Source organism: Miniopterus schreibersii (assembly GCF_964146895.1).
Source record: "Miniopterus schreibersii genome assembly, chromosome: 2".
Lineage (NCBI taxonomy): Eukaryota > Metazoa > Chordata > Mammalia > Chiroptera > Miniopteridae > Miniopterus > Miniopterus schreibersii.
The window spans coordinates 128,310,984-128,336,750 of NC_138102.1; the positions used below are offsets into that span (position 1 = coordinate 128,310,984).

The 25,767-nt window shown below is 36.4% G+C and overlaps 1 protein-coding gene and 1 long non-coding RNA gene across 3 annotated transcripts in view; both read right to left on the minus strand.

Moving 5' to 3' along the window:
• Positions 1-2,167: 2,167 nt before the first annotated feature.
• FRS2 (fibroblast growth factor receptor substrate 2) lies at positions 2,168-20,189 on the minus strand. Its single transcript, XM_081128396.1, has 6 exons — positions 20,095-20,189; positions 11,534-11,626; positions 10,384-10,570; positions 9,346-9,504; positions 8,367-8,530; positions 2,168-7,273 (listed from the first exon to the last, which is right to left on the minus strand). Exons 2-6 carry the CDS (start codon positions 11,597-11,599, stop codon positions 6,323-6,325), a joined length of 1,527 nt encoding a protein of 508 aa, XP_080984522.1. The 5' UTR covers positions 11,600-11,626; positions 20,095-20,189; the 3' UTR covers positions 2,168-6,322.
• LOC308552943 overlaps positions 20,101-25,767 on the minus strand; it is a 74,905-nt gene continuing 69,238 nt past the window's right edge. For both annotated transcript variants that reach the window (XR_013998159.1, XR_013998160.1), the window contains one exon: positions 20,101-20,189. This is a non-coding gene — a long non-coding RNA (uncharacterized lncRNA). The remainder of the gene's footprint in view (positions 20,190-25,767) is intronic.

Consider the following 25,767-nt stretch of genomic DNA (forward strand, 5'->3'; position numbering starts at 1 on the left):
TAATAACAAAATTATTTGTTTTAAGCCACAAAGTTTTAGGGAGGTTTGGTGCACATCAATAAATAACCTAAACACTCCTTTAACAATGCTTCTAAATAGGCGTTTATCCAATTTTGCTTCCATTTCTGTAAGAGCCACCTCATCAGTCTCCCTGCCTTATTAAAATGTCCTCTTAATGTATCCTCTGTGTTGATGTCAGAGTAATCTTTCTAAACTATTCTTTCTCCAATGTTTAAAATCCTTCAAATTCTCTAACCTCATTTAAACAAAAACTCCTTAGCATTCTACAGGTACTGATGTCTCGCATTTTTCCCTTATTCTCTATCTCCCCACCCTGCCTTTGCACCCCATGCTCATCCTATGGGACCCGCTTGCCACCACTGAACATTATGTTCTTTTCATACCTCTGTGCCTTTGCATATGCTATTCCTTCTCCCTAAGACATCCTTTCCCCTCCTTCTCTAACTAGGAAGGCTATCAAACGCCTCAAGGATTACCTTCTCCATGATTTTCTCGAAAACCTCCATTCTCAGTTAGATGCCCTTCCTTTTTGTGTGCCTTTATCACACCACTCATACTCAGATCTGACAAAATTGTCAGTTCTCCTAAGCTAGCTGGGTATTACTATTCTAGAGATTATCAGAGAGAAGTTAATTCATCCTATACAACTTCCTTTTTAAAATTTATTTATTGATCTTAGAGGGAGAGAAACAATTTTTTGTCCCACTTATTTATGCACTCATTGGTTGATTCTTGTATGTGCCCTGACCAGGGATCAAACCCACAACCCTGGCATATCGGTTTGATGCTCTAACCAACTGAGCTACCTGGCCAGGGCCTAGCTCATGCTCATTCATTAAAAAAGAACATGTGAATAACTACTGTCTTCTAAGGAATTCAAAGAAAAAATACAGAAATAATCCTAAGAAGTTAACTTCTGAAAACAAATATCTAAGTTTTCCAAGATTTGGTCTCTGCCACATCATTACAATTATGAACTCTGTGGTGTCTGGCACATAGCACCCGATCATTTGTGGACTTGTCTTTCCCCTTCATTGTTTAAATGATCTCCATCTTAAGTTGTATTCAAATAGGCTTTTCAGTCACTCAGTGACTAAAACAGGTTTGGAGACCCCGGCCTGAGAACTACTAGTTTGAATGACCAGCCATTTAAAACTGTGAAAGATGCCCGACTGGTGTGGCTCAGTGGTTGAGCATTGACCCATGAACCAGGTTGTGGTTCGATTCCTTCAGGGCAAGTGCCTGGGTTGCAGGCGAGATCCCCCGTAGGGGGCGTGCAGGAGGCAGCCAATCAATGATTCTCATCATTGATGTTTCTATCTCTCTCCCCCTTCCTCTCTGAGATAATAAAAACATATTGAAAAGTAAAATAAAATAAAACTGTGAGTCTGTCAAATACTTAAAATTTCATTTCACTTTGATGAAACACAAACCTTAACCCATTATATGTTCACTTTGAAATGGAGGCAGTGATATGAGACTAAGAATAAAACATAATAGTTTCAAGAAATGTGTGAAATATAAATACAGTGAAACTATAAATAGGTATCCAACCAAACTTTTATTGGTGTTTTATTGCAATCTACTTTCATCAATAAGGGGAAAGAAACCGTAAGAACTCCGATCAGATTTTATTTAACAAAGCAGTTTTTCATGAATGCTTAAGGTCAGTGTATAGTCAGCTCAGCTTCCAGTATCAACTTGAGTACCTCATCATGGAAATTTAGGCCAGAATGACAACAGTAAGCCATCACAAGATCCTAATTCCTCTATAATTAAACCATATTTTACATATAATTTTTGGGACAGTATACTAATACTCTATAATAAATAAAGATTTAAAAAATGTGTTGCTTAGCCCTTGTTGAAATTCAATTATTAGCATATTCTTTAAGTACTCCAGTTAATAAAGGTTTGATTGTACTTCAAGAACTCTTGACTTTTCCAAAGATAAAAAAATTAGTTCTTGTTATGACAAAAATTAAGCTTAAAAGCACATTCACACTTGTCCTTAAAAGCATGTTTACATCATATATGAGATAACCTGGAGACATGGTTCATACGGCAAAAAGTCATATGCAAAGAACAACTAGAGGGCAATCCTCCCATCTCCACATCCTCCAAAAAGCCACACTCGGCCTCAGTGTAAAAGTTATTATTTTATTGCCATGCTACAAAATGTATGAAGTTGGCACTGATAAGGAGAAACAGAGAACAAAGGGTGGGGGGAGAGAGAGGGCAAAAGATGTTGTTACATATATAACAAGGTTTTAATCAACAGTGGTAAATTTTACCATTATTAAAAATGCAAACCAAATTTAAAATGCTGACATGAAACAGCATTAAAATACAATTTATGCATAGTACAGTATCACTTATGTCTTTTATTAGAGAAATGTGGAATGTTTATAAAAGAAATTAACCATAGGGGTAAAATTCATATCTCATATACAATTTGGCAATGGTAGTCCCACTGTTAAACAATTTTTTTTATAAAAGAAAAAAATTAAAAATCTAATAAGCTACCTTTATACAAAGTTGCTATATTTATGCCTTTATGTAGGAAAAAAAACATTTATAATGCAAATTAGGACATACAATAATCTTACAATATCATACAATGTAATGAAAATAAAAACATAACACAAAATTCGTCCTTTATAAAAATGTATATTTTGCATTTACTAATGCAAATGTGGCACACCGGTGACTACTGTACTATTAATACCAGTCCATCATAGAATTGCAATTGTAATGATGCTACAAAAGAATTGTGTTATACCCCCAAAAAATGAGGCAATAGGAATGGGGAATAGGTATGTAAAGAACAGGAAAGATAGATATGGTGCTGGTTTGGGCAGGGTATATTGTAGTATGTCATAAAATAGTTGTTAATTTTTCAAGCCAGAAACATTTTCTATACATTCTAGAATTTCGTACCAATGCCTTTATTCAAATTTGGCAAACATCAGGGAAAAGGTGATTAGTACCATATACCTCACATACCAGAAATATGAATGAGATGCCAATAAATCAGTTACTTTTGAATGTTGTTGTCTCTGATGGTATGTCTATTTCAAGGATATATATATGTATATATACATGTATATATACATATATATTTACACATATGCACATACTACACATTGCACAAAACACTTGGGTATTATGGGTTAGGAATAGCACAGGGGGGAGTGGGAAGTACTTTTTAGCTTGTTAAAACTTTTACCTTGAGGCAAAAAATACGGTGGCACATTATTGGGAAATTATGAAAACATAAGGCCCCTGTCCCATTTTTAATAGAACATTATTGAGGTACATTTTTACATGTTGTGCCACAGATTTCCTTGGGGGGGGGGTGATAAACACTAGCTTGACTTGTAACATTGAACTGTGGGGTCAACATCAATATCTATAAAAACAAAGATTGCTTGGCAAATTTTCCTAAGTCCCAAATGTGATCTATTCTGGATATACTGGGAAGTGAAAAGGTTTTTGCTGAGTCTTCTAGAGTAAAGTGCATATCTCATCACTCCACAGCAGCAGTAAATAAAAGGAACTATTTGCCAATCTTCCTGGAGGGAGAGAAGGCACCGTATTTTCATTTTTAAAGAAAAATGAAACTGGGAAATAAAACACACTAAGAAAAAACACAGTCAATACCCATATCAGTTTCCAACCCTGGTCTGGGATAAAAGCTGTTATGATCTATACAGATAAAGGAGAATTCTATTTGGGAAAATATATGAACAATGATTATATTTCCAAAACTGAAAAGTGGGATCACATGGTCTAGCAACAGAACAGAATATCTAAAATTAGGTCTGTCTCAGGAAATCTGAAACATATGGTCACAATTATATCGCAATAAAATATTTCATTCTAAAATGCACCTATTAATAGGTACATTCTTCCATGATAGAGCTTAGTGCCCATTACTAAACTACTGCGAAGGACAAGGAGTGTTCTACATTACTTTTTATTAAATAGGAACCCAGGTGATTTCCAGAGACATCTAGAAATTAACACCAGTTGTATGTGTACATCTTCCTAATACTCATAGTACCTAAAATCAAATTCTTAGCAGACAAATTGGTCCCATTTTCATTTTTAAAGCACATAGTATTTAAAGCATAAACTGCAATGATTACATTGGAGTTACCTAAAAAACATAATAACTAATTAGAATCTAGAAGGAAAGGTGAAAAGGATGAGAAAAAGAAAATAAAGTACCCAACCTCCAAAATGAATAAATAGGTCAGCCCTTCCATTTGGAGGTTAATGTTCTGTCTCGACTGCTTATTTCAGAGAAAACCATGTGTACTAATTCCATCACAATTCTTATTCCACATTACAAAAATCACATAAATTTGGCACGGTTAGCAATCTACTCAGAAGAAAACGTAAATGCAACAATATATTAAAATGGAAACTGCACACCTCTACCACTGCTCTCTTTTTAGGGAACAGTGAACACTTTAGTAAGCACCAAGTTCACAGAAAAAAAGAGATTCTGCTATGCGCATAAACCAATGGCACTGAAAATAACAGACACCTTTAATAATTTATTTTCTTTATAATGGTCCCATTCTAATATTTCCCTAATCCATTCACTGTCCTATAATTGGTTATTTATTGAACAGGTTGGATGCTATATGTCTGAAACTTTTTCATGCTAAATTAACCTTAGTTACATCTGGTAGATCCAGATCATAATCTCAAACTTCCTCATATTTAGAGAAAAATGGTAAAATATTTTGCAAGGTTACCTAACCTTCTTTTCACTCTACCTTCTCTTGTCTTCTCTAGTGTTTGGGAAACTGAAATATTCTTGATTTTCCAAGAGTTGGACATATGACCTCTTGTCAGTTTATGTAAGCTTCAATTCATTTTAAATCCTAAATTATGACATAATTTCATTGCTACAACACTTCCACTGTACCTGCTATGCTGGCAATAATCTTAACATTCCATTGAAATCAGGGATAATCAAAGATCCAGCTATGAGCGAAAGGACAGCAGAGCTGAGGAGCACTACAGTGGGCAAAATACAACTGCAGCCATGTGACTTGAGAGGATCACTGCTAAAGTGCTGGGGTGAGTGCCCACAGAGAAACAGTACCTTTAGGGAGCTTTGCATGTTAAAAGTAGATTCCTTTTTTTCCTCAGCTGCTAAAGAGATCACCTATGGACACAAGTAAAATTTAAAACTGAGAGAATGTTTTTATCAACAACTTGAAAAGTAAACAGCATATAAATAAATACTGGACAAGGGCAACCCTGTTATAGAATAACAGTAAGTTCCAAATGAACCTTCAAAACCACGATTTGACAAAAATGCAAACTAAACAACAATAAACACATAATCCAATTTTAAAACTATATACAAACTCAAACATTTTAAATTGAAAAGGACATTAAGCAACAAAATAAGACATCCCAAACACCAAAGGAGAAAAAACTGAAGGTAAATGGCAATCTAATGGCACAAATGCCTCCAGAAACAATGTTATTGTTAATAATCCATAGAAGAGACACTTTCAAGAGATCATGGTTCAGATTTCCAAATGCTTTTGGGTAAAATGACCTGAGACTGATTCTTGAGCCTATTGTAATTCTGATTAAGATATCTGGGCATGCCCTTCCAATGACATCATGAGATGAATGCACAAAAAATCTTGTCTCCTTCCCGCCTTTCAATACACCAACAACAAACCATATTCACAACACAGGACTCTTTCTAGTAAGCTGAAGGCAAAGGAGCTGACTGGTACATAAGGAGTGTGGTACTTCTATTTCCTTTACATATGGTTTGGCTCAAGTCAAAAAGCCTACAGATAGTGAAATAAAGGATTCCTCATGTTACATGCTGGACGCCACATACCATGAACAGTGAATCTACAAATATCACTTTCAAAGCCTAGAGTTATCTGCTAGCAATGCACATCAAGAGGCTTTATAAAATGTCTGAAATGCCAACCATGACTTAGACATGATATGCCTAAGTCCAGAATATTGATAAAAATCAACCAGCATGTCACTCACTTCAACTCTTATTTTAAATAGGCACTGTGAAAATGGGAGTGCTGCTGTACAGTAATGAGTAGTATATAATGAAATTAGTGTTCTTTAATGAGTACCTGCTCTACATTAATTCCCTTTAGTTAAAGAAGCACATGAAATATTAAAAAAAAAATTATCAGTCTATAAAAGGAGTTAGTGTTTAGAAATGAAAATGAAGCACTTGCATCTTCATTTTTAAAAATTCACAAAGGTGCAAACAATGTAATGCTTTCCAGGCTCACATGGGCAGATCAGTACTATTATGTCTAGTTTTCCTAGATGTACCATCATCTCGTGGTAGTGCTTTCTGCAAATTTGACATAGCAGCAGTTTTCTCAATGTCTATCACAGCATACAGCTCTGTGCGCCTCGTAGGGGTCTGTGGAAGAGGAGTCGTAGGTGTTTTTGGAGTCTGAGGGTTGTCGGAGTCACTGCCACCTTCCAAGTCAACCTGTATGTAATTGAGCTGCCTGTGTTCTAAACTCGGGCGTCTGATATCAAAGTTAAAGACTGTCGGTATACAGTCCCGACGCCTTGAATATTCTATTTTGTGAGCACTTGCTGGCACTGTTACATTCTCCGTATTTACATAGTTATGCATTGGGTCTAGATTATTATGGTAGCCATTGAGAGATGGGGTCTTTGGTCCTAAATTGTCATCTTCATCCCTACTTAGCTTGCGGGCTTCCCAAACAGGAGGCAAAGATGGTAAATTTTCATAGTTTAATAATGCAGTTCTTCTCTGAGCCGAGTTGTTGATATTCTGGGTATCGGAGGTACTGGTGGATGTCAGACGACCTCTCCGGACCCCTGAGGCACTAGGGATAGATAACCCATTTATGTTTTCATACACCAGTTTGTTAACAGAGGGTGCATCTCTTCGTTCATCACTGTCATATCCAGTGTCCCACTCTGTGTTATTTGCACCACTTCCACTGACTTGATCTCTTCCAATTTTCTCCAGTTTCTCTTTTTCCATTAATTGTTTTTGTACAGGAGTTGGTCCTAAGACAAATCTGACTACTTCAGGTTCAAGAAGAATCTGAGGGTCCCTGTCCTCAATACTAGTTGGTTCTTCTTTTGGAGTGTTGCTTTCAGCATTAGAAATCCTCGCCTCCAACGGGACATGCACACTTGCACAATTTTTCCGCTCCTCTTGCACACCTGTAGTGTTGACATAGGTATGTACCTAAAACAAGAAAGTGAATCAGTAAATTGCTTAAGAAAATAAAAATAAAACAAAATGTCTAACCATATTAGTTAATTTTATTAATTTTCACTCTAAAACACTCTTGCTTTGAAGCTTTTGCACCTGGTGTTTACTAATTAAAAGGGGTGTAGGAATGTAGCTTCTAAATTTGATAAAAGAATAACTAACATGCAAAACTATACTTGATAGTGAAATACAAAAAGCATTCTGTAAAAAAAAAAATCAGGAACACATAGGGGTTATCATTTTGGTGGTGTTCTAGAATTACCATGAACACATTAAACCATGATTCAGAAATAAATAAGTATTAAGAAGGAAATGAAAAAGTTATCATTATTTATGAATGACTTGACTATTTAGAGAAATAAATGCTACTAGATTTAGTGAGTTCTGTAAAATGCACAGATATAAAATAAATACTACCTACAAAGAGGTAATCACTAAACTGATAATGAAAAGTTCAGTGGTATTTTTGGGGACAATATAAAAAACACTTAGAAGCCTATATACAAAATTTGAAAAATGCAAAATTACAAGAAATGTAATTATATAAGAATTCATGTACTATGTTAAAGAACACAAAGAAATGAATTTTGAAACAATAAAAATTTCTTAATGATAAATGACCATGCAGTTTACAGAAGATAAGTGTATAACTAATTAACACATAGACAGTGTTTAACCAGATACTTCATTCCTAAATGAAAAACAGAATAGTCAAGGAATTACATAGCTCTGTATAAAAACATCGACAACGAAACCTACCTTCCAGCTAGTAGTCCACTAATTATAAAAAATATAACATAAGCAGTAGCACCAATGGAAACTGATTGGAGGTTATTTAACTTTATTTATAGATGCGCCTCTCCTGAGAACCCACAAATGACTGTAATGCTAAGTTTCCCTCGACACCTGTACACAGTTCAGCATATGTCAGCAAACATCTGCTATTTCCTCTGATTATTCACTACAAAAGTCACATACTAACAGTGAAAGCTAAATAAATTCAAACCGACTACCATCTTCAACTCCACGCAAGCCATCATCCCGTTAGACAGCAGCACACGCTTACCTGTTCCTCAGCCACAAGCAGAGGATGTGTGGATTCTTCACCTACGGAAGGTAAGCGCGCACTGCCCACAGAAGGATGTCTGCTTGAGGGATGGGACGAAGCATCTCCAAAGGAGGGATATCGGGGATAGCCATTAGGTAAGTTCTGAGCAGCAAACCCTGGAGCTGAGTTTGTTTATTGGTTTAAGAAGAGAAAAGCAGGATACAGAGGCAGGGGAGAGAGAATAAAAATGAATGAGAATACAATTCATTTTTGGATCAAGGAAGGTGTTTCTGGCAAGACAGCAGAAACCAGAGCACAAACAGCACCCACTCCGTGCCAACTTTCCATTCACATTTTAGATATCGAACAGTTAATGTTATAGTTAAAATATTAAATACGTTTATAATTATAGCTAATAGCTTTTTAAAACTGATGACCATTACTCTTACTATGCTAGCCAATGGTGATTTCTAACATTTTATAGATTAAATATCCATAGTCTATAGTTTATAAATGGCTGTTAATCAAAGTACAAAAAGGAACAGCCCTGGCTGATGTGGCTCAGTTGGTTGAGTGTTGTCCCAATGCACCGAAAGGTCTTGGGTTCGATTCCTGGTCAGGGCACACACCAGATTATGGATTTGGTCTCCAGTAGGGGGTGTGCAGGAGGCAGCTGATCCATTGCACTGTCACATCAATGTTTCTCTCTCTCTCTCTCTCTCTCTCCCTCTCTCCCTCCCTCCCCCCCTTCCTCTCAATCAATACAATCACATAAGAAAAAATATTCTTGCTTGCTTTAAAAAAAAAAAAAATACAAGAAGGAACAGGCTGACAGATCTCGGGGGGGGGGGCAGGGGGGTGACGGGACAGGAAGAAACTAACCAAAGAACTTATATGCATAGCCCATGGATACAGACAATAGTGTGGGGCAAGAGCGGGGGGGGGGGGGGGGGGGGAGATAGAAGATATCTATAATACAAGAAAAATGGGTACTTACTTGTAGGTGTTCGAGGTGTTCTGGGGACTTCCAATTCTGTCTGATGATTACTCCTTTCAACAACTGGCTCTTCCACGACATTTATACTATTATTTTGCATAATCTCTTGCAACATGTTAAATAATTCTTCTGCACGGGAACACTTAAAGGCAAAGATTCCTATGAATATAAACCATAACGGAACAATAGTTACCACATCTTTAAAAAAGATACAGGAGCACCTGTCAAAGAATAAAATTGTAAAATAAGCATTCTGTGTACCAATAGCAAGAAAAGCTTTTTAATAAATGTCTGATAAATTAATGATATTCGCAGTTTCAAAACATAAACTCAAAAGAAAGTTCACAAAATAATTTTCATTTGTCTAATAATTTTCATTTGATGAAGCATCTCCAAATGAGGAATATCGGGGATATCCATTAGGTAAGTTCTAAGCAGCAAACCCTGGAGCTGAGCTCAGGGAGATGGCCCAAAATAAGGCAGACAAAAACAAGATTTGTACACTTCTTTCAGTTTGCTTTTTAACAGCAGGGGGAGCCCAACTCACCATTACCAAGGTGATCCTTTACCATCTGACAGGCCCTGGTTCTGATCATGTTTAATTATTATAATAGTTCTGTAAAGCAAGGATTATCATTCACCTCTGATAGAGAAAAACAGAGGTAACTTGCCCAAGGCCTTTCAAACTGTAGGTAGCAAAATAATCAAACTATGCACTGTTTGACTCCAAAATTTAGGTTCTTTCCCCAACAAGTTACAACAGTAAAACACACAGTCAGTTTACTGGGACTAATCATTTACTGAAAATCTTAAAGCTAACATGAGTCAAAATTCTGGATATAGAGAATGTGATTAATAAGTGCTTGCTAAATAAATACATAGTTTACTATATCTCTTTTCTTAACAAGGCAATTATTTTGGTAATTTTTTTCTATCAGGAGAAAGTAAAATGTCAAACATTGCATATAGAATGATTGAAAGAATAGTATTTCAAATTTGACCCAGGTTTGCAGAAAAAAAATTAAAAGCTCTATCTACCTTGTCCAGTTTGACACCGTCGACCACTTTCAAAAGAGAAGAGATTCGAATCATAGCCATAGCGTCGCAGGCAGAGGTAGTGCCATTTTACCGAGTCACGTTTGCGAGTATATAAAATCAGTTCTGTGTCTGTAAGTTCCATTATGCCAGAACCTAACTCATTCCCATCATCATCCACATTAATGACCTAAAAAAGAAAGTTGAATTAATGCTAACCTAATGCTTCCACTTGCCAGTCATACTCTCATTTCACTGATTTGTCAGGAAAATATGTTGTTGGTGATTGGTCCAGTTAGTCATTTCTTTGTTAGTTCATTCATCAACCAATGTGTATGTAGGACTATGTAGCAGTATAATGCCTCTTTCATATCTGCAAGGAACTCCCACTCCCACTGGGGAGGTAAATTCATGTTAAGATAAGGCCTTATACTACTGAGTTTCAGAAAATGGCCAGAGACTATGAAGAATAGATATTGCTTAGGGAGAACTTCCTATACTCCTGGAACTGGGCAAAGTGTTATACATGTATTTATCCCATTTAATCCATATAACACTCCTAAACTGCAGGTAATACTGTCTTCTCCATCTTACAAAAATCAAACAAAACTTAGTGACAGTGTAACCTATGCCTAAGTTTGTATGATCCAAAGGCTGTGATTTATAGCAGACTGAGGGCAGACTACAAGAGACACTAAAGAGCTGTGGATGAGTAAGGAATGGAGCATTTAGCCTCTAGGTAACAGAACACCGCAAAATTTCAGAATGATGAAAGAAGAAGATTAATTTGATGCCAACTGCAGGACAGATCACAATGGTGACTCAAGGTAGAGTCCAGTTAAGAAATTATCCAGCCATGAATCAATGACTGGAGGTGGTGACAGCATTAAAGAGGAACTATAAAATGGCATTCTAAAGAAAGTAATATCAGAACTATGTGGCTAACTGAATACAGGGGACCAAAGGGAAAGTAAAAAAGGATTCCACATGGTCAGTGAGAAAATGTCATCATCATTTGGTAAAACAAGAAAAGGCAGAGTGAACAAGAAGGAAAATAAAGGGTCTGAAGATAAAAGCGAAAAAGATATATTAAGGGAAGGAAAAGAATATCCAAATAGGCAATAAGAGATATAATTCGAGCAGTTTTACTGACCTTAAACTTGTTCCGATGGTTATCTGGGACAGTGTCTTTATCTGGACAGCTACAACAGCTACCCATGGCTTCTTTCAGAAGACCATGTGAGCGCTATGTGAAAGATAATTTAGAAAAAATTATTAGATGTAGGATATAAAAATCGTAAAATAAAAAGCTTTAGAAATCTTCTAAAACAAGCCCTGCATTATTTTGATGAGGAAAATTAAGCCCAAGAAAGTAGCTAGATTTCACATGACTAGTGGTAAATTTTGCTCAGTGACAATAATAACTTTGAGGCAGATGTGACAGAAATCTCAAATTTCCAGTTTAATTTGCAAAGGTCTGCCTATTTTTAAATTATCTTAAAAAGCAAATCAATTTAAGGTCTCACATGAAGCACTATTTAAACAAAGTCATTCATGGAATTAACCTTTTATGGCTTACCAGGAAATTCATGTCCCTTTTTAATAAATTTCCAAAGGGATGCTAGACTTCTAGCTTGGCAGGTATTTTTTATTACTTATTGTAGTATCCTTTATGTACTCCACCAGACAAGAGTTCATTGGTAAATACGACACAGAAACAAATTTGGAATAGTTCACTAAGAGAGAAAGACAACTCAAAATTCAAGAGTAACTTAAACAGAATATTGGGGAAATGGTAGAGCATATCTATCTAATCCTTCCTTCTTGCAGGAGGTTACAGATAAGAAGTTATAGCTGACATTAAGTGTTCAACAACAGTACAAAAGAACAAAGGAAAAATTCAAAAGAGCACTTACAAACAAGAGAGAGAGAATGAATGTGACAATATCTGAAAAAGCTGGAAAGGGAAAAAGTACAAGCTACAAAACATTAAAAACATAAATCTGATGAAAACGTGCTTAAAATTCTTCAGTGGCTCTTTACTACATTCAGGGAAAAATTCAAAGCTTGTCAATATGCCATGAGGTTCTTCCCAGTCTGTCCCTGTCTACAGATTTAGACTAAACTCGCTTCTTCTCTGCTTCCAGCCCAACCCAGGCATGTTAAACAGTTTCCCAAGAACAGTTTGTTCTCTCACACCCTTCCCTGCTGCTCCCCTTCTGCTTCTTTCCTTTCTCAAGATTCAACCCAGAATGCAGTGTGCTCAGGAACCTTCTCCGACTTCAACCAACTGGGGGAACTATACTTCTTATGTAACCCCCCAAAGCACTCTGGGCTTCCCATTATCCCTACATCTTTCACACTGTTTACTTAGTAGAAATGGTGGTAGGTCGTCTGTTTACTTTTCTTCCCTCCACAGTGAGCTCCTTTCGAGCAGGGATGAACCTTATTCATTTTTGCACTGCCCATGCCTAACACAGCACCTAGCACACAGTAGGTGCTCTAAGTCTCTTGTAAGCTGAACGAACTGTACTAAACAAAGGAAAAGAATGTTTGACAGGCATAAGTATTAAGAAGTTGAAAAAGTATACTAGTGTATAAACCAAAAGAAGTGATAAATAAAATAGTAAAATTAAAACTCATTTTGGTATCTTGCTCTAATATGCCACCTAAGTATCATGGAACAGAGATGCTTAAGTCATAGTATGTATCTCTGAAGAATCATGAGTCTAAAGGGAAAGATAGAGGTATAAACAGATAATACATTATGATAGACCTTATATAAGAATATAAAGAGTTGTATGGATACAGAAAAGGGAGCGATCAAATTTATGGGTTAGGCAGGGCAGAAAATACCATTTGAGTTGGCACTTAAAAAGGTGAGTGCCTGGCCAGTGTGGCTCAGTTGGCTGGGCATTGTCCGATGCACCAAAAGGTTGCTGCTGGCTTGATTCTCGGTCAGGTCCCATGCCTGGGTTGTTGGCTCGATCCCCAGTAGAGGGCATGCAGGAGGCAGCTGATCAATGTTTCTCTCTCATCAATGTGTGTCTCTCTCTCCCCCTCCCTTCTCCCCTCTCTCTATAAAATCAATAAAAACATTTTTTTAAAAATAGGATACTTGAGTTATTTACTATTTTAAGATGACATAGATTTATGCAGGTTTGTAATCAGTAGGTCAGGAAAGGTTTTAAAATATAAGGAATGGAAGGGAAGGGAAGAGAATAGAAACAAAGGGTGGATCAACACAGAGGAGAAGACTAAAGAAGATGAGTTCCAGGGCCCAGACTGAGACATATGACCAGAGGAGGAGGAGGAATGCTTCATGCTCTGAGGAGAGAGGAAAGAAAGCAAGGATGTGTGGAGCACAGAGAAGCTGAAGGAAATTAACACCTATCATCCTAAATTTCCTTTGTAAAACAGAAGGCAAGTGTGCAAAATGAGGAGAATGACATGATTTTTCACTGAAGAGCTAACCAAAGAAAGGTTACAGAACTCTTAAGTAGGCTGCACTAAGAGCTCAGAGAGGCTGCAAAGTAAGATTATGCTGTTTTTCTAGCTGAGCTCAGCAGTCCAGAGAGTAGAAAGTTCAAGCCAGAATCAACAAGGGTAAGACGACAACTAAATTAAAGAATATGGGGGATACAGCGGCAGGGGGTGGGGGGCTTTGAAGTGATGGATCATCAGGCCTGGTCAGGATAGAAGTAAAGTAGAGGGCTGACGAAATGGGAGAAAATACAGGCAAAAAGGAACAGGAGACTTTAGTAAGGCTGAAGAACAGGCTTAGTATTGAGTGAGAGAAAAATAGCTGGAACAACGGGCAGTTGTGGTCAATTTCCAACAAAAAAGAGACTTATTTTAACGTGGAGTTTTCATCCACATCTCTGACTCCTCTTCCTGAACCACAAACTCCTAGGCAAGGAGAAAGGCAAGATACTAGATATTCTGCATTTATGACCACCAGACTAATATTAGGAAACCACATCTGAGTTATGTAAGACCTAATATGAACTAATACTGTAAACACTTGATGAGAAAGCATGTGATCTCATCATCTCACAGCGCCAAGTTCATAACTCAGCAAAAACACAAGCAACTTAGGAAAGCAGCTCGGGTACATTAAAGAACAAAAGATAGCTACTACTTGGGAGGATCAGTATTGCAGCAAGTTCGATGGATATTTTAAATTAGTAAACATTGTCTTCATTTGATTAAAGCCAGTTGTCCTGCCCTGGCAGGTGTGGCTCAGTTGGATAAGCATCAACCCATGCACCAAAAGGTCGCTGGTTCGATTCCCAGTCAGAGCACATGTCCAGGTTGTACACTCAATCCCCAGTAGGGGGTGTGCAGGAGGCAGTCGATCAATGTTTTTCTCTCACATTGATGTTTCTCTCTGCCTCTCTTTCTCTCTCTCTCTCTCCCTTCCTCTTTCTCTAAAATTAATAAAAATGTATTTTTTATAAAAAAAGCCATTTGTTCTTACTTCCTTAGAGTAAACCAGCAGGCAAAATGATTGCATTCAAGAAAACATTATTAAGGGGCAAGTCAACAGTAATGCAGTCTTCACTGGAAATGTTAGCACCCCATTGACAGCAATGGATAAATCTTCCAGACAAAATAATCAACAAGATATCAGCAGCCTTACATGATACACTAGACCAGATGAACTTAATTGATATTTTCAGAGCATTTCACCCCAAAGCAGCAAGATATATGCATTCTTTCCAAGTGCATATGGAACACTTTCTAGGACAGACCACATGTTAGCACACAAAACAAGTCTCAATAAATTTAAGAAGACTGAAATCATATCAAACATCTCCTCCAACCACAATGGTATAAAACCAGAAATCTATTAAGAAAAAACTGATAAACACACAAACACATGGAGGCTAAATAACATGTCACTAAACAATGAATGGGATAACAATTAGATTAAGGAAAATATCAAAAGTTACCTTGCAACAAATGAAAGTAAACACACAATAACTCAAAATCTATGGAACACAGTGAAAGCAGTCCTAATAGAGATTTTCATAGCAATACAGGCCTACCTCAAGAAGCAAGAAAAATCTTAAATAAACAATCTAACCTTACACCTGAAAAAAAGCTAGAAAAAGAACAACAAGCAAAGTCCAAAATGAGTAGAAGGAAGGAAGTAAACATCAGAGTGAAAATAAACAAAATAGAGACTAAAAAGACAAAACCAAAGATCAATGAAACCAAAAGCTGGTTCTTTGAAAAGATAAAAAGATTGATAAACCTTTAACCAGGCTCATCGAGAAACAAAGAGAGAGGACCCAAAAATCAGAAATGAAAGAGAAGTAACAACTGAAATCACAGAAATACAAAAGATTATAAGAAAATATTACAAACTAGACAATCTGGAAAAATGGATAACTTCCTAGAAACATGCAGTCTTCCAAAACTGAATCAAGAAAAAATCAGCCCGGCCGGGCATGGCTCAGCGGTTGAGCGTCGACCTGGCATCCAGGCGATCGGGGTTCGATTTCCGGTCTGGGCACATGCCCGGGTTGCGGGCTCGATCAATGACTCTCTCATCATTGATGTTTCTATCTCTCTCTCCCTCTCCTTTCCTCTCTCTGAAATCAATAAAGATATATTTAAAAAAAAAAAAAGAAAAAGAAAAAATCAGAACACAGTGACTACAACTAATGAAACTGAAGCAATAATTTAAAAAATTCCCAGCAAACAAAAGTCCTGGACCTGATGGCTTCACAGGGGAGTATTACCAAACATTGAAAAAAGAACAGTGATCCTTCTCAAACTATTCCAAAAAGTTCATGAGGAGGGAAGATTCCCAAACTCAATTTATGCCGCCAGCATCATCCTAATTCCAAAACCAGATAAAAACACTACAAAGAAAGAAAATTATAGGCCAATATACCAGGTAAACATATTCTCAAAATATTAGCAATCCAAATCCAGCAACGCACTAGAGAGATCACACACTATGATCAAGTGGGATTTCTTCCTGGGATGCAAGGCTGGTACAATATCTGCAAATCAATTAATGTGATACACCACATAAACAAAATGAAGTATAAAAATCACATGATCATATCAAGAGATACAGAAAAAGCACCCATTTATGATAAAAACTCTCAGCAAAGTGGGAAATGAGGGAAGAATATACCTCAACATAATAAAGGTGATATATGACTAACCCACAGCTGGCACCATACTTAATGAAGAAAAACTAAAAGTGTTTCCCTTACAATCGGAAAAAAAACCAGGAATGTCTTCTTTCACTACTCTTATTCAATATAGGACTGGAAGTCCTAGCCACAGCAACCAAACAAGAAGAAATAGAAGGCATCTAAATTGGAAAAAAAAAAAAAAGTAAAACTGTCATTATTTGCAGATGGCATGATATTGTATATAGAGAACCCTAAAGACTGCACCAAGAAACTACTAGAACTGATAAATGAATTCAGTAAAGTAGCAGGATACAAAATTAATATTCAGAAATTGGTTGCATTTTTATATACCAACAGTGAACTATCAAAAAGGGAAACTAGCCTGGCCAGTGTAGCTCAGCAGTTGAGCATCGACCTATGACCTAGGAGATTGCAGTTCAATTCCTTGTCAGGGCACATACCGGGGTTGCAGGCTCAATCCCCAGTAGGGGGCGTGCAGGAGGCAGCCAATCAGTGACTCATCATTGATGTTTCTATCTCTCTCTCTCCCTCTCCCTTCCTCTCTCTGAAAATCAATAAAGACTTTTTTTTTTTTAAAGGAAACTAAAAAAAGCAATCCCATTTACATTGCATCAAAAATAAATAAAATACCTAGGAATAAATTTAACCAAAAGGAGGTAAAAGACCTGTACTCAAAAAATAATAAGATACTGAAGAAAGAAACTGAAGAAAATACAAATGAATGGAAGTATATACCGTGTTCATAGATAGGAAGGCTTAAAATAGTTAAAATGTCCATACCACCCAAAACAATCTATAGACCAAATGCAATTCCTATTAAAATACCAATGCTATATTTCATAGAACTATTTTCAGATTTTCAGGACAAATAATTGAAAATTTATATGAAACTATAAAACAAAACAAACAGAAAAGCCTCAGCAACACTGAGAAAGAACAAAGTTGCAGATATCACACTACCTGATATCAAACTATATGACAAGGCCATAGTAATCAAAATAGCATGGTAAAAACAGACATGTAGATCAATGGAACACAAGAGAGAACCCAGAAATAAACCCACAACTATACGGTCGATTAATATTCAACAAAGAAGGCAAGAACATACAATGGAGTAAAGACAACCTATTCAATAAATGGTGCTGGGAAAATTGGACAAATACATGAAATAAAAAGAAATGACACCACCTTCTTACACCATATACAAAAATAAACTCAAAATGGATTAGACTTAAATGTAAGACTTGAAACCATAAAAATCTTAGAACAAACAGTAAAATCTCAAACATTTCTCTTAGCAATATTTCTTCTGATATATCTCCTTAGGCAAGGGAAACAAAAGAAAAAATAAATAGCCCAACTAGTGTTCAGTGGTTGAGTGTCTACCCATGAACCAGTAGATCATGGTTCGATTCCTGGTCAGGGCACATGACTAGGTTGGGTGCTCAATCCCCAGGAGGGGGCGTGCAGGAGGCAGCCGATCGATAATTCTGTCTCATCACTGATGTTTCTATCTGTCTCTCTCCCGCTCCCTTCCACTCTGAAATCAATAAAAACATATTTTTAAATATATATAGTAAAATAAAAGAAAAAAATAAACAAATGGGACTACACCAAACTAAAAACTTTTGCACAGCAAAAGAAACCATCAACAAAACAAAAAGACAACCTACTAAGTTGGAGAACACGATACATCTGATAAGGGGCTAATATCTAAAATTTATAAACAATTCATACTACCTACTCAACACCAAAAACCTCACAAACAATCTAATTAAAAAATGGGCAGAGGACCTGAATAGGCATATCTCCAAAGAAGACATACGTATGGCCAATAGACATACGAAAACACGCTCAATGTCACTAATTGCCAGAGAAATGCATATTAAAACCACAATGAGATATTACCTCACATCTGTCAGAATGGCCATCATCAATAAATCAACAAACACGTGTTGGCGAGGATGTGGAGAAAAGGGAATCTTTGTGTCCTGCTGGTGGGAATGTAGCTTTCTGCAGCCACTATGGAAAACAGTATGGAGTTTTCTCAAAAAATTAAAAATGGAACTGCCTTATGACCCAGTGATTTCACTTCTGGAGATTAGCTAAAGAAATCCAAATCAGCCTGGCAGGTGTGGCTCAGTGGTTGAGCATCAACCCATGAACCAGGTCACAGTTTGATTCCTGGTCAGGGCACATGCCCGGGTTGTGTGCTCTATCCCCAGTGTGCAAAAGGCAGCCAATCAATGATTCTCTCTCATCATTGATGTTTCTCTCTCTCTCTCTCCCTTCTTCTCTCTGAAAGTAATAAAAACACATTTTAAAAAAGCACCCCATATCACTAATTTGAAAGAATATGTGCATCCCTATGTTCACTGCAGTGTTATTTACAGTAGCCAAGATATGGAAGCAACCCAAGTGTCCATCAACAAATGAGTGGATAAAAAAGCTGTGATAGCCTGGCTGGGTGTGGCTCAGGGATTGAGCATCAACCTAGGATCCAGGCGATTAGGATTCCATTCCTGGTCAGGGCACATGCCCGGGTTGTGGGCTCAATGCCCAGTTGGGGGCATGCAGGAGGCAGACAATCAATGACTCCCTCATCATTGATGCTTCTCTCTCTCTCTGTCCCTCTCCTTTCCTCTCTCTGAAATCAATAAAGATACATTAAAAAAAAAAAAAAGCTGTGGTACATATACAGAATGGAGTATTACTCAGCCATAAAAAGAATAAATCTTGCCCTAGCCCCATTGGCTCAGTGGTTAGAGTGTCTGTCCGCAGAGTGAAGGGTCCCGGGTTCAATTCCAGCCAACGGCATGTACCTCGGTCTAAGGCTCGATCCCTGGCCCAGGTCAGGGTTAGTGCAGAAGGCAACCAAACGATGTGTCTCTCTCACATCAGTGCCTGCCTGCCTGTCTGTCTGTCTCTCCCTTACGCTCTCTCTGAAAAGCAATGGAAAAAATATCCTTAAGCGAGGATTTAAAAAAAAAAAAAAAAAGGAAATTTTACCATTTGCTACAGCATGGATGAACCTAGAGGGTATTATGCTCAATGAAATAGTCAGAGAAAGACAAATACCATATGATTTCACTTATATGTGGAATGTAAAGAACAAAATAAATGAACAAATAAAACTGAAACAGATTCACAGACACAGAGAGTGAACTGGTGGTTCCCAGAGGGGAGGAGGTTGGGGGGACTGGGAGAAAGAGAGGAAGGGGATTAAGAAGTACAAACAGGTAGTTACAAAATAGTCACGGGGATATAAATTACAGCACAGGATATATAGTCAATAATATTGTAATAACTATGTATGGTGCCAGTTTGATACTGGAAATATCTGGAGGAACACTTTGTAAAGTATATGATTGTCTAACCACTATGCTGTACACCTGAAACCAATATAAAATAATAGTGAAAGTAAACGGTAACTGAAAACTTAAAATTAAAACAAGAGAACATTATCAAAATCTCTTGTTTAAAAAGTATAATTTGTGGACTTAATAATTCTTGTTTAAAGTAAACTTCAACTTACCTAGATCTGGCCATTAATATTCTTAGCCTCTGCTGCAGCATCAGGAGTTTAATCATACTTCAAAATACCATGTTTTCTTTGTTTGATGACTTAACCTAAAAAAAAAAACACAACAAGAATTTTTTATTTCTTTTAAAATAATAATTTTCCTTCTGAAACTTCTGGCAGCACTTAGTTCAAATTATCTATTTAAATTCAAATGTCTAAAATTTGATTTAAAATTATTTAATATATAAGATATACTTTTTAAATTAATATGATGTGTAGATGTTATCATTAGCATAGCCTTTTCAAAAGGAAAAGTAAAAATGCAATAGTTTGAGTTCTATAACGTTTGGAAATATCAGGACTTTTAGAAGCCAGTGATTCTGGCTTCTCTACTAGAGCTATGACTTTGGATCACCCACTTCTCTATACTTATCTCCTCAGCCAAAAAATGAGAAATTAGACTAAATCACCTCCAATATTCCTGTCCAGCTCTAAAACCCTGTTTTAGCCAGTAGCAGGCTAATTCTCCACCTCCAGTCACTTTTCTTAAACCTCACCATCACCCTTACAAAGAGTTGACTCTGTAGAATCTCCCACTCTGTATTCCTTTCCAGTTTAGATGTCTTCTATTCTTTTTCTTGCCTAATTGCTCTGGCTTGAACTGCCAATACTATATTGAATACAAGTGGTGAAAGTGGGCATCCTTGTCTTGTTCCTGATCTCACAGGAAAAGCTTTCAGTCTTTCACTATTGAGTATGATGTTCACTGTGGGTTTTTCATATATGGCTTTTATTATGTCAAGGTAGTTTCCTTCTATTCTTAGCATTTTACTGTTTTTATAATAAGGTGCTGAATTTTGTCAAATGTTTTTTCTGCACCAATTGAGATGATCATGTGTTTTTTATCTTCCTTCTATAAATGTGTATTATATTGACTGATTTTTGTATGTTATACAATCCTTGCAAGAAAAATCCCACTTTGGCTGAATTCAGTTTGCTATTATTCTGTTGAGGATTTTTGAATCAATGTTCATAAGGGATATTGGTCAGTATTTTTCTTGTAATGTCCTTGTCTGGCTATGGTATCAGGGCAATGCTGGCTTCATAGAATGAATTAGAAAAGTGTTCCCTCATTTTCAATTATTTTGAAAAGTTTGAGGAATGATATTAGTTCTTCTTTAAATGTTTGCAGAGTTCACCAGTGAAGCTGGGCCTATTCTAGTCAAGAGATTTTTGGTTACTGATTCAATCTCTTTACTAGTTATAGGTCTATTCAGATTTTCTATTTCTTTGTAATTTAGTCTTGGTAGGTTTTGTGTTTCTAGGAATTTGTCCATTTCACCCAGGCTATTTAATTTGTTAATGTACAACTGTTCATAGTACTCTCTAATAATCCTTTTTACTTTGGCAAAATCAGTAGTGATGGCCCCACTTTTAGTTCTGACTTAAGTAATTTGATTAATTACTTAATCTGATTTAATTTAAGTAATTCTATAGCTATTTTCTTTGTGGTTACCATGAGGATTACAATTCGCATCCTAAAGTTGTAACAGTCCAATTTGAATGTACACCAGCTTAACATCAATAATATACAAACACTCTGGTTCTTTATAACTCTATCCTCCTTTCAGTTGCTGATGTCACAAAACTACAGTTTTATGCAGTGTACCCAAAAACATAAACAGAGAAATCTTTTAAAGTATTCACTTCTTAAATTATATAGAAAACAAAGTTACAAACCAAAGTTAAAATACTAGCTTTTAGATGTTATTTTTTTCCTTTATATGTACTAGTCTCTTAAATACCAAATCAGAAAACAAAAAGTGCAGTTACAAACCTTTGTTATAATAGTACTAGGTTTTAGCATTTCCCTTTGTATTTACCATTAGTGAGATCTTTATTTCTCTATATGGCTTCAAGTTACTGTATAGTGTTCTTTTGTTTCACCTTGCGGAACTCCCTTTCTTAGGAAGAGTTCTTACAGGGCACGGCTAGTGGTTAATAAACTCCCTCAGCTTTTGTTTATCTGGGAATGTTTTCATTTCTCCTCATTTTCTAAGGACAGTTTTTCTGATATAGGATTCTTGGTTGACACTTTTTTTGTGGATCTTTTAACACTTTCAATATGTATGTCCACTGCTGGCTAGCCTCCAAAGTTTCTGATGAGCAATTTGGTAATAATCTTATTGAGGATCCCTTGTATGTACAACATACATACAACAACAATTTGCTTCTCTCTTGCTTTATTCAAGATTCCCATCTTTACCCTGGCCCATGTGGCTCAGTTGGTTGAGCGTCGTCCCATGCACCAAAAAGTCGCTGGTTCGATTCCTGATCAGGGTACATTCCCAGGTTGCAGGTTAATCGTACTTGAAGTACGTTGAGCTTCTTAGATGTTTATATTCATGTGTTTCATCAAATACTTTTTCTGCCCCTTTCTCTCTCTTCCCCTTTCTCTCTCTTCCCCTTCTATAATTCCCACAATATGTATGTTAGTCCACTTGACGGTGTCCCACAGATCCCTTAGGCTCTGTTCACTTTCTTCAATCTGTTCTCTTTCTGTTACTCAGACTTGAGAATTTCATTGTCCTATCGTCAACTTTGCTGATTCTTTGTTCTGTCTGTTCATATCAGACTTTGAATCTTTCTACTAAATTTTTCATTTTAGTTGTACTTTTCAGATCCAGATTTTCTATTTGTTTGCTTTCTATGTTTTCTATCTCTTCCTTAATATTGCTTTTATTCATACATAGCCTTCTCGACTTTTTCCACATCTTCCTTTAGTTCTCTGAGCACCTATAAGAGTTGTTTTAAGTCTTTGTGTAATATATCTGCCATCAGGTCTTTTTCAGGAGAAGTTTCTATTGATTTTTTTTCATCCTTTGAATGGGTCGTACTTTCTTATTTCTTTGCGTTGTGATTTTTTTGTTGTTGAAAACTGGACATTTGAACCTAATGTCTAATGTAACTTTAGAAATTGGAGTAAATCTAGTGTAACTCTGGAAATTAGAGTCTCTCCTTTCCCCAATGTTGGCTATATTTTGTTAGTTTTATTTTTTTATTGTTGTAGGCTGTTTCGGCACCAACCATCAGCCTAAGGTGTAAACCTAAGATATTCTCAGGTCTTTTCTCAGCCTTTCCCTGTGTGCATGTGGTCACTTTCTAATTTTTCCTATATATGCAATTGTCACTGAATGTCCTAGTCTTTAATTCCTGGCTCCCAAAAAGGGAAAGAGGAGAAAAATGAATGAGGAAAAAGAGAGTACAGCCCTTTAAATATCCTGGATGTCACTTCAGCTGGAGGAGAAGGGGCTTGCAACAACGGTGGTTGCCCACCTCTTTGTGTGCACCTCTGTTATCAAAAGCAGCAATCAGTGATCCAAGCACAATCCCTGATATTTGGAGGAAAGGGTCCTTTTGACCTACCCTGGCTCCTACAAGCTATGTATATAAACTGTACATGGCTGGGAGTAGATGATGGGTAGCTGCTATTGTGTTAAAAGTTGAAAATGATCCAAATTAAGTACAATTTACACCTAAGCTTTTTCTCCTGGCAGTTACAAATCTTCAATAACTACAGAGTTCTTGAATAATTACATCAGATTTTACCGGTGCAACTGTTATCTAGGTGGGGAGACAGATTCTTGATGCTTGCTACTCTACCACCTTCCCAGAATCCTCTCCAGACTTCTTTGTGAGGATCAATATATATTCAGTTTTATTGTTTTAATTACTTTGATTATTGGCATTGCCAAAGTACTGTGGAGTTTTTGCTTGTTTTTACTGTTTTTCAGTGCAAATATCCACCATGTCCACTGTATCAGGGATTAAAAGAATTTATGTGCCTCGCTTAAAAGGATACTTTCTATAAAAACACATTGGGTTCCAAATAACTGATATACCACAGGATTCTGGGATGAACATAACCCAGTGGACTGCAGGACCTGCCATTGATTTTAGAACACGGACACCTAAGAAACTCTTCATGACTTCCTAACTCTCTTCGGTTTCTTCCCATTAGAAGACTTAGAACCAAAAGGTGATTGGGAGATAGCAAAAGGGAAGAGGTAGCTATAGCCACTATACAGAGCTATGATCTTATTGTAACATGGACTTTGTTCTATAAGATAAGTATATATAGCAGCATTTACTATGATTCTACACTCAAGAAAAATACAATGATTTTAACAGGATAATCATCAAGAAGCTAAAAATTAGAACTAAATATTGCCTACTAACATCTTATTTTTCAATAGTAAACTGATTTCAAAGCCCTCACTGTATGCCAGACACAGATTCATTTGGATTATCTCAATCCATACAACCACCCTTTGAGATAGGCACTATCATTATTTCCTTGTTCCAAATGAGGAAACCAAGGCTTGGAAAGGTTAGGTAGTGTTCCCAAGGTCAAAAGCTGATAAGAGGAAGAGCCAGAACTAAATCCAGACCTAACTCTTAATAATTAATACATGTAAAAAGCTTAAAATAGTGCCTAGCATATCGTAAGCACTCAATAAATGTTAGCTACTGAACTAATAATGATGATTTATCTTAAAATAATGTTGTATGCCTTTGGCAGTTGGTCAATCTTTCTGTGCCTCAATTTCCTCATTTATAAGATTAGGGCACCTATTTCACAGAGGTATTGTGAAGACAAAATAAATTCTGGCTATGAAGACATTTAGAAAAATATACAGTGTTTAAAAAGACAAGGCATTATTATATTATCACTACCAGTAAAATCCTGTCTCTTGTACCACAAAGAAGCCTTTTGCACTATAAGCACAGAATCCTAAAATTCAAGCACCATCCTCATAACAAGAGTTACATTAATACATTTAGTAAAACTATCCTAAATTACTCCAATGTGATTCTTGCAGACTAACAAGCAAAGAGAACACTGCACTCTATTCATAAGTGTGATTATAAATTTGGTGCTCAGGAAGGTATATTTGCTCTTTCAGTTCACTAGCATTGAGGGTGAGTTTGGCATATACTATAGTAGTTCTGTTCAAATATAGCCAGAATAGAATATCTATAGTTAGAAGTTTAGCAGTATAACTCTAAATTTTATGGCACAGCTAACTGCCATATTTAATTACATTAAAACAATCACGAGTGGCATTCAAAACCAGTTCTTTGTGTCAATGGTATGGTTGCATTGTTTTTAAACTGTTGGGTAGGTCTTTTTTATTGATATGCATAAATTTATTCTTAACACTGCTAAGGATTTTTCATTATATTATTCTAAGGAAGAATTTCTTTAAAAAGCTAAGGAGGGAGATTACTCAGTACATTCTGCTCATCACCTAAATCAGAGTCATTCTGTGAAAAGTAAGGACACCTGCAACATAGTTTCCTTGTTAGTTAAAATTTAAAATACAAATATACATACAAAACCAAAAAAGTATCCAACTATTTTTAAGCATCTATCCATGAATATGGTTGTATCTGTATATTACTAAATAGATTTTTCTTCCTTTAAGTTTTTTAGTCTACTAAGGGTAATGTTTGTGAACCAGTTTGCAGTTCATATACCTCCATCCACACCCCACATTTTTACTCTTCAAAAAAAAAAAATCAACTAAACTACTTATAAATCACTTCAATATCTGGTACTTTATTTTCTGGAAACTCTTAGTCTAATCTAAATTTCTTGTACTGTAATTTAAACGAGATTCC

What these genes read in the sequence shown, in the direction of transcription:
- FRS2 (XM_081128396.1), bottom strand. Translation starts at nt 11,599, where the DNA reads ATGGGTAGCTGTTGTAGCTGTCCAGATAAAGACACTGTCCCAGATAAC. An exon ending in ACGGTGTCAAACTGGACAAG is followed by an intron (nt 9,505 to 10,383) that starts GTAGATAGAGCT and finishes TTATATTCATAG; the next exon opens with GAATCTTTGCCTTTAAGTGT. An exon ending in TGCTTGTGGCTGAGGAACAG is followed by an intron (nt 7,274 to 8,366) that starts GTAAGCGTGTGC and finishes TTCTTGTTTTAG; the next exon opens with GTACATACCTATGTCAACAC.